At 41.5% G+C, this 15,397-nt stretch overlaps 1 protein-coding gene across 1 annotated transcript; it reads left to right on the forward strand.

The window, feature by feature from the left end:
- Window positions 1–6,331, forward strand: Zbed6 (zinc finger BED-type containing 6). The gene has a single exon (XM_032915666.1). The coding sequence runs from the start codon at window positions 1,785–1,787 to the stop codon at window positions 4,734–4,736; it is 2,952 nt and encodes a 983-aa protein (XP_032771557.1). The 5' UTR covers window positions 1–1,784; the 3' UTR covers window positions 4,737–6,331.
- The last annotated feature ends 9,066 nt before the right edge of the window (window positions 6,332–15,397 follow it).

Genomic DNA, 15,397 nt, shown 5'->3' on the forward strand with positions numbered 1-15,397 from the left:
CCGGGCGCCATCTTTGACGCTGGCAGTCTTGGGTTTCTGCTTGTTCGGCTGCTGTGAGGACGGCGGGCGACCGCAGCTAAGAAAAGAGATAGACGTGGCAGCACGCGGGAGTCGGAGACATTGTCATCGGTTCGGTAAAGTTTCTGTTCTCTGGTAACTAGACCCGTTTTTTGATTCCCGGGTGACTTGGGGCCTGGGAGGGAGAAGAGGGCGAGGGGAGTGGCAGCGGCCTCCCCTCGCCCGAGTTTCGGCCTAGCCCGGGAAGTCCGAGCCGGGCCCATCAGCCCGGCAGCTACCCGGACTCCCGCCGGCGGCCCTGGCCTGCTGGGCTCCTAACCAGACTCCAGCTCACTTTCCCACCCTCCCTGCCCCCACCCGCTTCGCCCCACCCCCACGGCGCCTGCTCCCTTACTTACCAACCTCTTCCCCTCCCCCCCACATCCGGTGTTCCCGAACTGGGATCCCCGGGTAGCCCCCTAAAAGCGACTGTTTCGGACCCTCGGAAGGGGAACTGACTAGGTTGCTTTCTTCCCGGAATCAGTTTCTTTAGTTAGCTGACCCTCCCTTCCTAGATCAGAACAAGTGCCCGGACCCGAGTTTACCTACTCTCCTTCTTCTTTAGGGTCCCACTACTTTGGAGATTTTCGCATATTCCACATACATAGTCGAATTCTGGTGTCCTATTCCATACCCCATTCTAGTTACTCTCCCGCCCAAGCCCTCATCATCGAAGTCAAGAGCTACAGGGACTCTTCGTTCTTGTAGGATTGGTGAGACCGTAAGAAGAACACCCCTTAGACGCCCATAATCGGTGCGGATCCCCATGGGGAAGGCTCGTTTTGTTGACATCTACCAGGCTTTGGTTCTGAACCCAGAGAAGGCGGCTGTGGAGCTAGGGAATAGCCATGCTTTTGTAGGGTAAACGTGTTGGTATTGAGGGGAGGGGAGGGAATCCACGGAAAAGGAATGGAAGTGGTTTAAAGCTCATTTTAGTTTGGCTGCTCATAGAATGTCAGCTTATGAGTTATTTACAGGTTGTAATGTTGCTTCAGGCTAAAAATATGAACTCTTGGTAGAAGCCGTAAATGAAGGATATAGCTTATCTTGTTTTGAAATTTTTTTTCCAGTTAATTTTTTTTCCAGCCACCTACATCTTTCAAAATATCAGAACAGAAAGGGCATAGCTAGCGTTTACTGCTAATGCCTAGTATGTGGAATCTGATTTAGATTTCCAGAATTGACTTTTTTGGTTGTATTGGCAAATCGGTCTTAAATGATGACTGTTGAGTGATGCACTATGTTTAAGTGAAGTTTCCTGAAAATATTCCCAAAATCAAGGGGAAATCAGTGTTGTTGTCATGTGGATTCATTAAAAGTACATATTTTAAAAACTGAAGGCGTTTCGCCAGATGAAGTTCTTGATTCGGCAGCAAGAACATGAACCTGCCATTTGGAAGACTTGACCTTTAGCTGCTCCAGATCCCATGACTGTGGGAAAATGGGCCTCAGTTCTCTTTTCTATAACATAAGGACACTGGACGATTTGAATTTGGAAAGTTAAAAGAACTCCTAAAGCCCTGCAAGACATACTTTGGGAATGTTCTCCATTGCTGCCATTTTTCCTCCAAAAATAACCTGGCTTGGAAGTCACTGGTTGAAAGGGAACTTGACTCCCCATAGAAACTGGAGGGAAGGTAACACAAGTGGAGAGGGACAGCTGTATTTCTGCCAGAGTAAGAAACCCACCGGAAGGTTCTGGTACGGATTTTGGAGACATAAAGAGAATGAGTGTATGTACTTTGAGTGTACCAGTTTCCTCGATCTCTCCTGGCAGAAGATGCAGTGCTTTTAGTGATGCTGGGGTTCTGGGGTGTGTTTCCATTAATTCAAATACAGATGAAGACGGTGTGCTAGAGGGAAAGATGGTGGCAGAAGGATCGAATAAAGAGACAAAATTGCCTGCTAAAAAGAAAAGAAAGAAGGGTTTGCGAATTAAGGGGAAAAGACGCCGAAAAAAATTGATTCTTGCCAAAAAGTTTAGTAAGGATTTGGGGTCTGGGAGACCTGTTGCAGATGCCCCTGCTTCGTTAGCTTCCAGTGCTGCTGAGCAAGATGAAGAAAGTCTTTTTGATGGCAATATAGAAAAGCAAATCTATCTGCCTAGTACCCGGGCCAAAACCTCCATCGTGTGGCACTTCTTTCATGTTGACCCCCAGTACACCTGGAGAGCTGTTTGTAACCTGTGTGAGAAAAGTGTCAGCAGGGGAAAGCCTGGCAGCCATCTTGGCACATCTACTCTTCAAAGGCATCTTCAGGCAAGGCATTCTCCTCACTGGACTAGGGCCAACAAGTTTGGAGTCACTAATGGGGAGGAGGACTTTTCCTTGGATTTGTCGTTGTCTCCTTCTTCTCCTGGAAGCAATGGAAGCTTTGAGTATATTCCTACTGATTCATTAGATGAAAACAGAATGGGTAAGAAACGTGATAAATCCACATCTGATGCCCTGAGGGCAAAAAGAGGGCGCTTTCTCATCAAAAGCAACATTGTCAAGCATGCCTTAATTCCCGGAACGAGAGCCAAGACATCTGCAGTTTGGAATTTTTTTTATACTGATCCGCAGCACATCTCAAGAGCCGTGTGTAACATATGTAAAAGAAGCGTGAGCCGTGGTAGGCCAGGCTCTCACTTAGGAACTTCAACACTTCAACGACATCTTCAGGCCACACATCCCATCCACTGGGCTGTTGCCAACAAAGACAGTGGTGCTATTGGGAATGGATTAGACGAGACTGAGACAGAGAGCGGTGATCTCTTGAACGATACTTTGCATGGAGAGAAGTCATCAGGCAGCCAGGATTTAACAGCTGAGGACCTCAGTGACTCTGATGATACAGACGAACCTCCTGTTTTAGAGGTTGAAAATAGATCTGAGAGCCCGATTCCTGTTGTAGAGCAAGATAATCTGGCGCACACACAAGAGAGAGAAAGGACGACAGAGACACATTGCGAAGATGCAGCCTCAAGTCAAATAAGTCAGGCAGTTATTCAAATGATTGTGGAGGATCTGCATCCTTACAACTATTTCTCTACCCCAGCTTTTCAAAGATTTCTACAGATTGTTGCTCCCGACTATAGATTGCCATCAGAGACTTACTTTTTCACCAAAGCCGTACCTCAGTTATACGATTCTGTTAGAGAAAAAATTTTCTTAACTTTAGAGAATGTTCAAAGCCAAAAGATCCACCTTACTGTTGACATATGGACTCATGACCCTTCCACTGACTATTTCATTGTGACTGTACACTGGGTCTCTTTGGAAACTGCATCTTCTCCCAGTAATGGTGGGACTCCCAATTTTAGAAAGTGGGCAGTACTTTGTGTTACAGGTTTAGCCAAAGACTGTTTGATAACTAACATTTTACAAGAATTAAATGACCAGATTGGTCTGTGGCTTTCTCCTAACTTCCTTATCCCTAGCTTCATTGTTTCTGATAATTCTTCTAATGTGGTACATGCAATCAAAGGTGGTGGCTTTACCCATGTGCCATGCTTCCTGCATTGTCTAAATATAGTGATTCAGGACTTCTTCTGTGAGCACAAAAGCATTGAGAATATGTTAGTGGCTGCTAGGAAAACCTGCCATCATTTTAGCCATTCTGTCAAGGCCCGCCAGATACTACAAGAATTCCAAAATGATCACCAGCTTCCATGGAAGAATCTGAAGCAGGATGAAACTGGCCACTGGATTTCCACCTTTTACATGTTAAAATGGCTCTTAGAGCATTGCTACTCTGTTCACCATAGTCTGGGCAGAGCCAGCGGAGTTGTACTTACCTCCCTTCAGTGGACTCTAATGACATACGTTTGTGATATTCTTAAGCCATTTGAGGAGGCCACCCAGAGAGTGAGTGTGAAGACAACAGGACTGAATCAGGTGCTACCCATAATCCATCATCTCCTCTTTTCCCTGCAGAGACTCAGAGAAGATTTTCAAGTCAGAGGTATTACTCAGGCCCTCAATCTGGTGGACAGTTTATCTTTGAAACTTGAAAGTGATGCCTTACTAAGTGCCATGCTCAAATCCAAGCATTGTATCTTGGCTACTTTGTTAGATCCTTGTTTTAAGAACAGTTTGGAGGACTTTTTTCCTCAAGGTGCTGATTTAGAAACTTACAAACAGATCCTCGCAGAAGAGGTTTGTAATTATATGGAATCTTCGCCTGGGGCCTGCCAGATTGCAAGTTCAGAAGCATCTGGCCCTTTAGTTAGATTAGGGACTGATTCATTTACTTCTATAAAAGAAGGCACCTCCAGTGCAGGTTCTATGGATAGTTCAGCCGCAGACAGTGTTGCTATTGGGAGCAGAAGCTTCTTGTTCCCCTCTGCAGTAGCCGTAGTAGATGAATACTTCAAAGAGAAGTATTCAGAACTCTCAGGAGGTGATGACCCTTTGGTTTACTGGCAGAGGAAGGTGAGCATATGGCCAGCCTTGACCCAAGTTGCCATTCAGTATCTGAGTTGCCCCATGTGTAGTTGGCAATCTGAATGCATGTTTACCACAAATAGCCACTTTCATCCAAAGCAGATCATGAATATGGACTTTGATAATATAGAGCAGCTTATATTTCTGAAAATGAACTTGGAGAATGTTAACTACGACTATTCTACATTGATTCTGAGCTGGGACCCTGAAAATAAGGCTGTTCAGAACAATGAAAAAGAAATACTACCTTAATTTCTTTTACTATTTCCTACTTAAAATGGGCAGCTTTTGCTATATTATTATATCTTATTGCTGTTGTTATCATATGTAGTCATACTATTTATCCTTTAAAAAATAGCTGGGTGTGGTCACAGTGCCAATAGTCCTGGCCATTTGAGACACTGAGGCTGGATTATGACTTTAGCACATGAGTTTGAGACCAGCCCAGGCAACAAAAATGAAACACCTGGGGAAATCGAAAATTACAGAATGGCTGAAAACTCCGCAGAGGCAGTGTAACGATGATAAAATGAAGGTTAACTTTGAAGATTTCACAGTTGTAACTCAGCATAACTAACATCTATTAAAGTGTCATTTGTATCACTAGCGAGAGGTCGATGTGTTGAGAACATATGGTGCAGCGTTGAAGGACTTAGGTATTTCTGGTTGGTAGATTGAGCTTCCAACATGGAAGATTTGGTTACCCAAGAATTATGATTTGTATAAATACAGTGATTCAGGACTTCTATGAGCACAGACGTGTTTAGAATGTGTTAGTGACTGCATTAACATATTCTTTCCCTTCCCTGTTTTTAAATTTCTTTAAAACCCCTGACACAGCTTGACATGAAAACCCACAACATTGTTTCCTATTTAGAAATTCATAATTGCCTCACACTGGTCAGTAAATAATGTCAGATTACTGGGTATGATGGAATTGTCTTTTATATTTAAGGTTGAGTCTATATAAAAGGGAACATTACAAAACAATTAGAAAAAATGACTTTTGGTCTTTGATTTGCTTTTTATAATGTAGTACAAAACACAGGGATTATATAGGTGCCTTTAAATAACCTATCAGTAAAAAACATTAGATGTCTGTAAAAATCAAAGAACATGATGGAATTCAGGATTCAAGCCTCATGAACGTGGCAGGCCCCATATGAGTTTCCCAGAGAATATTTCTATAGTTTGTTCATTTTTTTAAAGGGTGCTTCTGGTCCGTAGCTCAGTATTCCTCCCTGAAGTCTGGGCCACTGTATTTTTAACTGTGTTAGGCGTCATTGCTGAAATGAGCGAGCCGTCTCAGTGGCCTGTCAGGTGCCTTTCCACTCCAGAGTCTGTTTCTGTGACTGAGTGGGAGGCCAGAAAATGATGACGTTTAGTAAGTCTATTAGCTGTTTCAGACTGAATAACTAATGGGAGATCCCAATTTTTCCTTTCTTTCATTTTAGATTTGGGGATATTCCCTGCCCAAAAAATTCCTGGAAAATTGACTAGTATTAAGTGTGAGTAAAAGGTGTCCACTTTTTTTTAAGTCTTGATTTTAGTTTTGTCTTGGATAGTATTTGGCAAGATTTAGCCTAGAAAGTATGTAGTGTTTATTACATAAGAAGCAAGTGGCTTTGTTACTGGGCTGGTTTTGAAACTCATTTCTGTGTATTAAAATAACTTAAATTTTTTTATTTTAAATTCTTAAATGGTAAATGTGAAGTGAAATTTCATCTCCCCCCAAATTTACCCTTTACCAACTGGAGTGAAGTCTTTAGCTCTAATCATCAATTATCAGGAAACCTTTGCAGGGCCAGCATTGAATGCCATACCAGTGATGCTTGTGTTGATATAAAGGAAGAAGAATAGCTTCCTTTAGCATCTCTGTGCTTCGCCCGAGCTGCTTCAGAATGGCTCTAATGCTGCTCTGCCTTCTTCAGCTCACTGCCCCACTCTGTAGTTCCTCTGTAACTATACGCTTTTACCTTTTTTGGTTAAACACTCCCTGACAATGACTGTTAACAGACCATATACATTGACATATATGTATCTATCAGTACATCCATATATGTGGATTTCTTTTCATCTTGATTTTGTGGCTGGGTAAAATTTAGTAACATTAACTTCATGGTACTTTGGTATAAGAGTAAGTTCACTATTTTTATATTGAACCCAAATCTAAAGGCTTTTATATTATATTTTAAAAGAATAATTACCCAAATGTTTTATTTCTATACATTTGTGTGTGTATAAGCCTGTTAGTATATATTATATGGATATTATATACATAAAACACTTTATATTTTTACATACAGTATGCTTTTATTATACAGATAATAAAGATGGGGGAAGGTTTCTGTTTTTTTTCTTAATAGGTGAAGAAATCTTGAAGACCAGAAATTGGATCTTATTGAATTTTGGTGGTGTTTTTACCTTTTTTTTTTTTTTTTTTTTTTTTTTTTTTTTTTTTTTTTTTTTTTTTTTTTTTTTTTTTTTTTTAAATTATAATGCTCAGCTATGGAAGATGGATTTTTTTTAATTCTTTTGAATTTTAAGTTCATCTTTAAATGAACTTTTTTTGGCTTTTTTTGAGGAGATAGCTAATGCTAGCTGTCTCCAGTCTGACAGAGGTTATGCAAATGGACTTAATCTTCCAGGAGTTGTTTTAAAAACACATCCTGTGTTTCAATTGTGGCTGAGAGGTTTCCTTGGCAATGTGAGGAAGAAAATTCTTTCTACCTCATTATTATTAATTCATGGATTGAGTGTTGGTTCGACCTACAGGCGTAATAGCTTGGAACTGAGTGAAGACACAGATGTTCCTGTTGAGAGCAACCAGCTAATGTAAGTGGGGATGGGGCTTTGTCATGTAGTTTAAGGCATGCTGGACTAGTAACATTCAAAAGCCATTGTCCACGCTTTAACTCTTGTAATTCTTTTTAAATAAACTTTTAATTATTTTGGATGGAAACTATCCTTTCTTTCTGGAGCTAAGGTGATATTCTATAATCTGTTTCCTTTGAGAATAACCATCATTAATTCATTACTGAATACCTCCTTGTCCAGATAAGTGTCTTTATTTTGTCTTTGCAGTAGCTATATAGCATGTATTTCACAGTGTGGATGTGCCATAATGTAATGTATCACTTGTTGTTTGACATTAACAAAAGCCCTGCATCCAGTAAATTGGATGCATATATCTGTGTAAACTTAGAACCAGTTCATTCACAGAATAGTTACTTTACTCAGAAGAACTGCTGACAATTTACTGAACAGCTGAGGCCTTCCTTACCTGTGGAAGCTCATGATTGTATCCTTTTTAGTAAAAATAGCAAATCTTTTTCCACTTTGTTGCTGGGTCATTGCTATATAAATGGTTTCTCCTTATTTTGTTAATGGTTTTTAACTGTAGTATTATAGAAAAGGTATTTTCACTCAGCATATTAAAAAGATTTTTATATACTGTGTATTCATATACATATATGTGTGTGTGTGTATATATATATATATATGCATGCTCTATATTCAGATGCTATTTAAGGACTACAGTTGCATGACATGACCACTCTACAAGTAGGGAAGACTTCATCAGATGGGGCTTTTTGCTGACTGCAGTTGTGGGTTCTGAATGTGCTTTACTCTAAGGATCTGACACTTAAGTCACCATGGCAGTTTAAGGAGACTTTTTCTCAATTGATTGACTTTATTGTTAATTTCAAACTTTCTTGCAGCCAAATTCATTACCTTTTTGCATTACTGCTTTGTGTAGTTGCTCATAGTCTGTGTTTAACCATTTTATACTTACTGTACAGTCAGGTAGAGCACAACTCTTCCACTCCTTTTTTATTTCTGGGTGCATGTGTGCTATGTATGTGTGTATATTCATGTTTGCATGTATGAGCGTGCATGTGGAGGCCCCAAGATTATGTTGATCGCACTGGTCCGGATCTCACTGGTGAGCATGTCTTGAGATAGTCAGTCTGGACAGCTAGTCTGGTGCTCCTTGTAACACTTTGCACTGATAGAGTTGTCAGATGAGGACTACCTTGCCCACATAGTGTTTTATGTGGGTTCTGGGAATCTAAACTCTGGCCTTAATGCTTGCACAGTAAGCACTTTAACCTCTGAGCCATCTTCCCAGCCCTTCTTCTGTTCCTTTTTAAATTTCCTTCATTTTTCTCAACTATTGATAATGATTTTACAGATTCAAATTGCAGAGAGAAACTTCTTTGGTATTCTGAATTGAATTCAGGGTGTTTATTATTTGGGTGGTGAATTAATTTCCTTAATCCTCTATTGTCCTAGTTATGAATTACCCAGGTCTTCTATTCCTGGTCACTGCTCAGCTTTTGGTTTTGTATTTAATATGACTTTCACATGTTTTCTTCATCTTTTACAGCCTCACTCAAGAGTTGTTATCCGAATGGGACAATTGTACAGTTTCATGGTTATCTTTCTTATTTATAGTCTTGCTGTTTCCAGTACTTTCTAGTTAGTTGTTAGATTTGCTAGTTTGCAAGCAAATAATTTGCAGACACTGGAGTGTTTTTTTAAAGATTTTTTTTTATATATATGTGAGTATACTGTAGCTGTCTTCAGATAACAGAAGAGGGCATCAGGTTCCATTACAGATGGTTGTGAGCCACCATGTGGTTGCTGGGAATTGAACTCAGGACTTCTGGAAGAGCAATCAGTGCTCCTAACCACTGAGCCATCTCTCCAGCCCACTGGAGTGTTCTTGATTGGGTCCCCCCACACTCCTGAAATTGTTTTCCTGTGTAGCCTGTGTAGCCCTGGCCATCCTGGAACTCGTTTTATAGACTAGACTGGCTCAACTTACAGATCCACTTTCTCTGTTTCCCGAGTGCTGAGATTAAAGGTTTGCACCCTCATACCATAGATTGGCTTAGAGTTTGTCCTGTCTTGTATTTGTGCTCCTCAAACTCTTCCGTGTACTAGAACACTGGAATGGTGCCAAACACTGTGAGGAGTGAGTATTCCTTTGTTTTTAGAAAGTTAGTAGTTTACTGTGGGGTGTGTGTGTGTGTGTGTGTGTGTGTGATCCTTGATCAACTTAGTACCCTATCTCAAAAACAAAGAGGGGGGTGGAGATAATGTACTAGTTAGGGGATTGTTTGGTTTGGACTTTGGTGTGGTTTTGTTTTGTCTTTATTGAGACGGAGTCTCTTATAGCCCAACTGAGTTGGCTTCAGTTCAGTATGTAGCTGAGGACGACCCGTCTTCTGCCTCCACCTCCCAGTACTGGGGTCACAGGCATATATTACCACACTTGACTTCTTTGTGTTCTGTGTGTGTATGTAGTCCATGTGCATCTGTGCGTACACTTGACTCTGCAGAGGTCAGGAGAACCTTGGATGTTGGTCTTGGCTTATCACCTTGTTTCAGATAGGGTCTTAATTGAATCTGAGTGCCAGAGGAGATTCCTGGGATTCTCTTGTCCCCACCCCCCACCTTTAATAGGAGTCCTGGAATTAGAGGTTTCTGTGACTGGCTGGCTTTACTGGCTGCTGGGAATCTGAATTTAGGTCTTCATGCTTATGTGAGTAAGGGCTTTATCCACTGAGCTGTCTTCTAGCTTCCCCCAGCCCCAGTGAGAAATGAGTGTCACACTTTGATTGGTTTATTTAGCCATACTTTTCTTTTTGATGTCATCATACATGTTTTGTTTTCAAGTCTTACAAAGATGATCAAGGATTATTTGTGTGGTTGTTTTTTTGTTTGTTTGTTTGTTTGTTTGTTTTTTTGAGACAGGGCCTGTCATGGTTTGAATACGCTTGGCCTAGGGAGTGGCACTATTTGGAGGTGTGGCCTTGTTGGAATAGGAGTATCATTGGACAGGGCTTTGAGGGAGTGGAACTATTTGAAGGTGTGGCCTCGTTGGAGTGGGTGTGTCATTGTGGGTGTGGGAAATAAAAACCTCATCCTAGCTGCCTAGAAGCCAGTCTTCTGCTAGCAGCGTTCAGGTGAGGATATAGCACTCTAAGCTCCTCCTGCACCGTGTCTACCTGGATGATAACGGACTGAAACACTGAACGTGTAAGCACCCCAATTAAGTTTTGTCTTATAAGAGTTGCCTTGGTCATAGTGTCTGTTCACAGCAGTAAAATCCTGAGACACAGTCTTCTGATAAAGATATAGAACTCTCAGCTTTTCCTGCACCATGCCTGCTTTGATGATAATGGACTGAAACTCTGAACCTGTTAAGCTATCCCCAATTAAATGTTATCCTTCTAAGATTTGCCTTGGTCATGGTGTCTGTTCACAGCAGTAAAACCCTAAGGCAGAAGTTGGTACCAGGGAGTTAGGTATTGCTGTGATGGGCCTGACCATGCTTTTGATTGGAAGATTGTGGATTTTGGGACTTTGGATTTAGAAAGCAGTGGAATGTTTTAAGTGGGGTGTAATAGGCTATCCTAGTAGGAATATGGAAGACTTTGTTGCTGAGAGTAATTTGAACTGTGCAGACCTGGCCTAAGAGGTTTTAGAAGAGAATAATTTCAGTGTATGGCATAGAGACTGTTTTGTGGTTCTTTCGTGAAGAATGTGGCTATTTTTTGTCCCTGTCTGAAGAGTCTGCCTGAGGCTAAGGTGAAGAGATTTATATTGATTGCATTGACAAAGAAGTCTCAGAAGAGCCCAGCAGAGACTCTGTTCTCTGGTTAAGTCTCATGGAGAGCATTTTGATCAAGCATAGCAAGCTTAGAAAGGAAAAATATAAAATACATGGTTTGAGTATTAAAGGGGCACCAGCAAGTAAAATGGAGCTGAGTCCTGTATTCTGGGAGATAGCGGATTAAGAGAGTGGGACTTTGGGGCAAGATCCTATCCGATAACTTTAGACCCAGGCTTGGTGGCACACACCTTTAATCCCGAGATTAAATCCCAAGCAGGCCTGAGTCCAAGGCCAGTCTGAGGCAGAGCAAGTTGTAGGTGAAGAAAGTCCAACCTTGGTGGACCACACCTTTAATCTCAGTGCTCAGGAGAAATGCCTGCAGATCTCTTGAATTCAAGGTCAGTCTACAGAGCAAGATGCAGGACAGCCAAGCTTAGGCAGTGAAGGAGTTGGAAAACAGAAAGCTAGTGACAATATAATAGAATAAGGGGCCCATGTTCAGCTCTTGCAAGCAGCAGAACTCAGCAGCCATCGGCTCTGGCTTTAGAGTCCAGAATAGAAGGGATTACTGGGCCAATTGATGCTGGTTAGCTGGAGGTAAGAAATTAGTGGTGATTAAGAAGAGCATCTCTGAGGTGAAGTCTTCTGGGAAGTATTTTCTGAGAGCACAAAAAAGCTGCGTTGTACCTCATGCTGCAGCTGTACTTGGTAATGTGTAAAAGTCACCCAGGTGGTACAGGTTTTGAAGGCATGAAGGGGTCATGGAAAGCAGCTGAGGCTTGGCGCTGTGAGAGACCATGGAAGGCCATTGGTGAAGGTGCAGCCTCTGTTGTAGTTAATAGCTCAGGACTGAAGGGGCCATGCAAAGGATTTGAGGCTTGGCGCCATAAAGAGAGCCTATGAGAGGCTATTGGTGAAGCCTAGTTACAGCAGAAGACCCCATTGTATTGAAGATGCCAGTACCATGGGATGATCACCAAGAACAGCAGTGGCAGTGGAGTGGATCAACCTGAGCTTAGCGTGCTACAGAGGGCAGAGCTGGAGAAGTGATGCCAGCCCTTAAGAGGAACCCAGAAGATCCCAGACATTGAAACAAGAAGTTGTAATGTTGTTGCCTTGGAGACCCCAATATGTTCGAGATGCCAGAGCTGTGGGTTATCTGCTGAGGAAAGCTGCTAACAGGGAGTGGAACCAGCCATGGAAAAGAAGTTTGTTTCAGTCAATAAAGATGAAAAAGGAATTGGAGATCTGAAAACTCTTTGACATCAGACATGGGGATGCAGGGTTTGGAGTTTGCCCAGCTGGTTTTCTGTCTTGATTCGGGGATTACAGTTAAGTGATTGGATGGATCTCAGAAGAGACTTTGAACTTTGGACTTTTAACATTGTTGAGATTGCTATAGACTATGGGGTCTTTGGAAGTTGGACTAAATGTACTTTTTAAATTATGCTATGGCTAGGTGTGGGCCCCATAGACTCATGTGTTTGAACAAGCCTAGGAGCCAGGGGGTGGAATGTGATGGTTTGTAAATATGCTCAGCCCAGGGAGTAGTAGTACTAGTAGAAGGCGTTGGACTAGGTGTGGCACTGTGAGTGTGGGCTTAAGGCCCTCCCCCTAGATGCCTGAAAATCAGTCTTCCACAAACAGCCTTCAGATGACTAGAACTTTTAGCTCTGCCTGCACTATGCCTGCCTAGATGCTGCCATGCTCCAGCCTTGATGATAATGGACTGAACCTCTGAGCCTGTAAGCCAGCCCCAATTAAGAGTTGCCTTGGTTATGGTGTCTGTTCTCAGCAATATAATCCTTAGTAAGACAGGATCTCTCTGTGTCTGTGTAACCCTGGCTGTCCTGGAACTTACTGAAGACCTAGCTGACCTCTAACTCAGAGATCCACCTGCCTTGCCTCCTGAGTTTCAGGATTGAAGTGTGTACCACCTGACTGCTTTTGGTTTTTATTAATGCAATGCATTTCCTAATATTAAGCCACTCTTAGTTCTGAAATGAACCTTTCAGGTCATGCAGTGTACTCTTCTTACTGTATAATAAATCACTTAGCTAATGCTTTACTTAGAATATTTTCATTCTATCATAATTTTTTGTAAAATTTTTTTGAGTTTACTGTGCCCTGTGATCCTAGCAATTGGGAGTCAGAGGCAGGAAGATAGCAAGTTTCATCAGCCTTCAAAACTATATTAAGACCTCATCTCAAACAACATAAATGCTTGAAACATCAATGTTTTGTATGTGAGTTGGTTTTATTCTTTTTCTACTTCTAATTTTTTATTAGAATATCTGCTTCAATCATGTATTTTTTAAGAATGCATTGAGTACATTGATGGCATACCTTTTGAGGTTTTTTTTGGCTTTTTTTTTTTTTTTTTTTTTTTTTTTTTTTTGGAGCTGGGGACCGAACCCAGGGCCTTGCGCTTCAGGCAAAGCGCTCTACCACTGAGCTAAATCCCCAACCCCTTTCTTGGGCTTTTTTTGTTTTTTGTTTTTTCCCATATTTTAAAGACTTACATCCTGAGATTTCTGTGGAATGTTTTAAAAGGTTGCATCTCTGGTCTTTATCTCCTTTAAAATCCATTGCCCGGTAGCTGGACCTGTAGCTGAAGTCTGAGCTTGCCTTTGTTTAGAAGTCTGCCACTGGGTCAAGCACTTCCCAGGGTCTCTAAAGGCCGCTCTGTCTGCCCATGCCATTCCTCATACTTACACAGGTTCCACTTCTGGGAGTTGAATTCTCTAAAAATTTTTTTCACATAATGCATCCTTTTGTCTCATGTTGATTTATCTTTTAGTTATTTGGTGATGGCTATGAGCTGCTGCAGGGTGCTGGGAATTGAACCCAGATCCTCTGAAAGAACCTTGTTCTGTGTTGAAAGTCCTGGACATGTGCTTTTTTGTTTGTTTGTTTTTGTTTTTTGTTTTTTTCTCTTTAATGTATGAGTGCTCTGCTGCATATACATCTGTAGGCAGGCAAGAAAAGGGCATCAGATCTGCTTACAGATGGTTGCTGGGAACTGAACTCAGGACCTCTGGAAGAGCAGTCAGTGCTCCTAACCGCTGAGCCACCTCCCCAGCCCCTTGCTTTGATTCTTACACCTTCAGTGTAATTATTTCTAGCAGCAGTTTCGTTGGTGCTTTATCCACTGAGCATTTCAAAACTTTTCTATCCCAGAGCTATGTCCACATGTAGGTGTCTGTGGGCTTTCAGCATCTTTCCCCTGTGAGCACTAAAGTATGTTTTATAGCTATGTGTGGACACATTACAGAGTCTCAGGTTTTGAACCCGACAGTTTCTGGGTGTTAATTTCTTGTGAGAATCAAGATGGAGGTTTACTTTGATTTGTGCTGTTACTTGAGTATTTGTTGTCTTTTTAACCTTGAATTGTAGAGTGGAATCATTGATAATGGGTACATACATTGTAAAGATTTTGTGACGTGGTTAGTGGTTAGTTGAAGACTCGTTGTTGCTAACTTTGGATCACTGGCTTGAAGGCCAGCTTTCATCTTGATGAACAATTCTTGGATTAGGAATTACTTTACTAATGGAAGATAGGATTGGCTTTGGACTCTTTGAAGTGGTAAGCCAGGGTTTAGCTGGCATTCTTAGAATTTATAGCGGTCCCCTTCCACATTCTCATGTGCTCTGATAGTATGTTTTGCTTTTGTAGCAGCCTTTTTGCATATTCTGTGTGTGTGCAGCAAATGGTAAGGACGAGGATTAGAATGCCAGTTGAGTTGTCACCATTCTCTGGGTCTGCCCTGGAAGATTTCTTTGCTCCTTTGCAATCTTAGTAGCTAAACCACCCCGTAGATCTTCTCAAAGATGATGGTTTCAGTAATACTCTGTTTAAGTAGGGTTCTTCTGGTCAGGGATAATTCTATACTTCTAATATAGATAGCATGCTTATGAAGATAATTGAGTTTTTCATTTAGGTGAAAATAACATTGGCGGTAAGTATTTTTAAAAGTAGTCTGTGTTCTGTTGTAAAATGCAGCTCATGTGTTTAGCAGTACTTACTTAAATTTATACTGAAACAGTGCAACAAGCACCATAGAACATTCAGAAGAACAGGGCATAGCTGCCCTTAGCAGACGTTTTATATCGCATATGGGAGCATACAATACTCATAAGCAGCTTGTTTATAATGAATGCTCTGTGTGGTAAGCGCCTGCTAACACAGTTCACATCTAGTTTAACATAGTGGTGTCATTAAGCATTGGAGGAGGAGTTTGGAAGAATTAATCCAAAGTACTTTAATTTCACTGTCTCTCCTTTTCAG

Source organism: Rattus rattus, chromosome 10 (genome assembly GCF_011064425.1).
Source record: "Rattus rattus isolate New Zealand chromosome 10, Rrattus_CSIRO_v1, whole genome shotgun sequence".
Lineage (NCBI taxonomy): Eukaryota > Metazoa > Chordata > Mammalia > Rodentia > Muridae > Rattus > Rattus rattus.

Coding starts and splice junctions, on each gene's coding strand:
- Zbed6 (XM_032915666.1), top strand. CDS start 1,785: ATGAGTGTATGTACTTTGAGTGTACCAGTTTCCTCGATCTCTCCTGGC.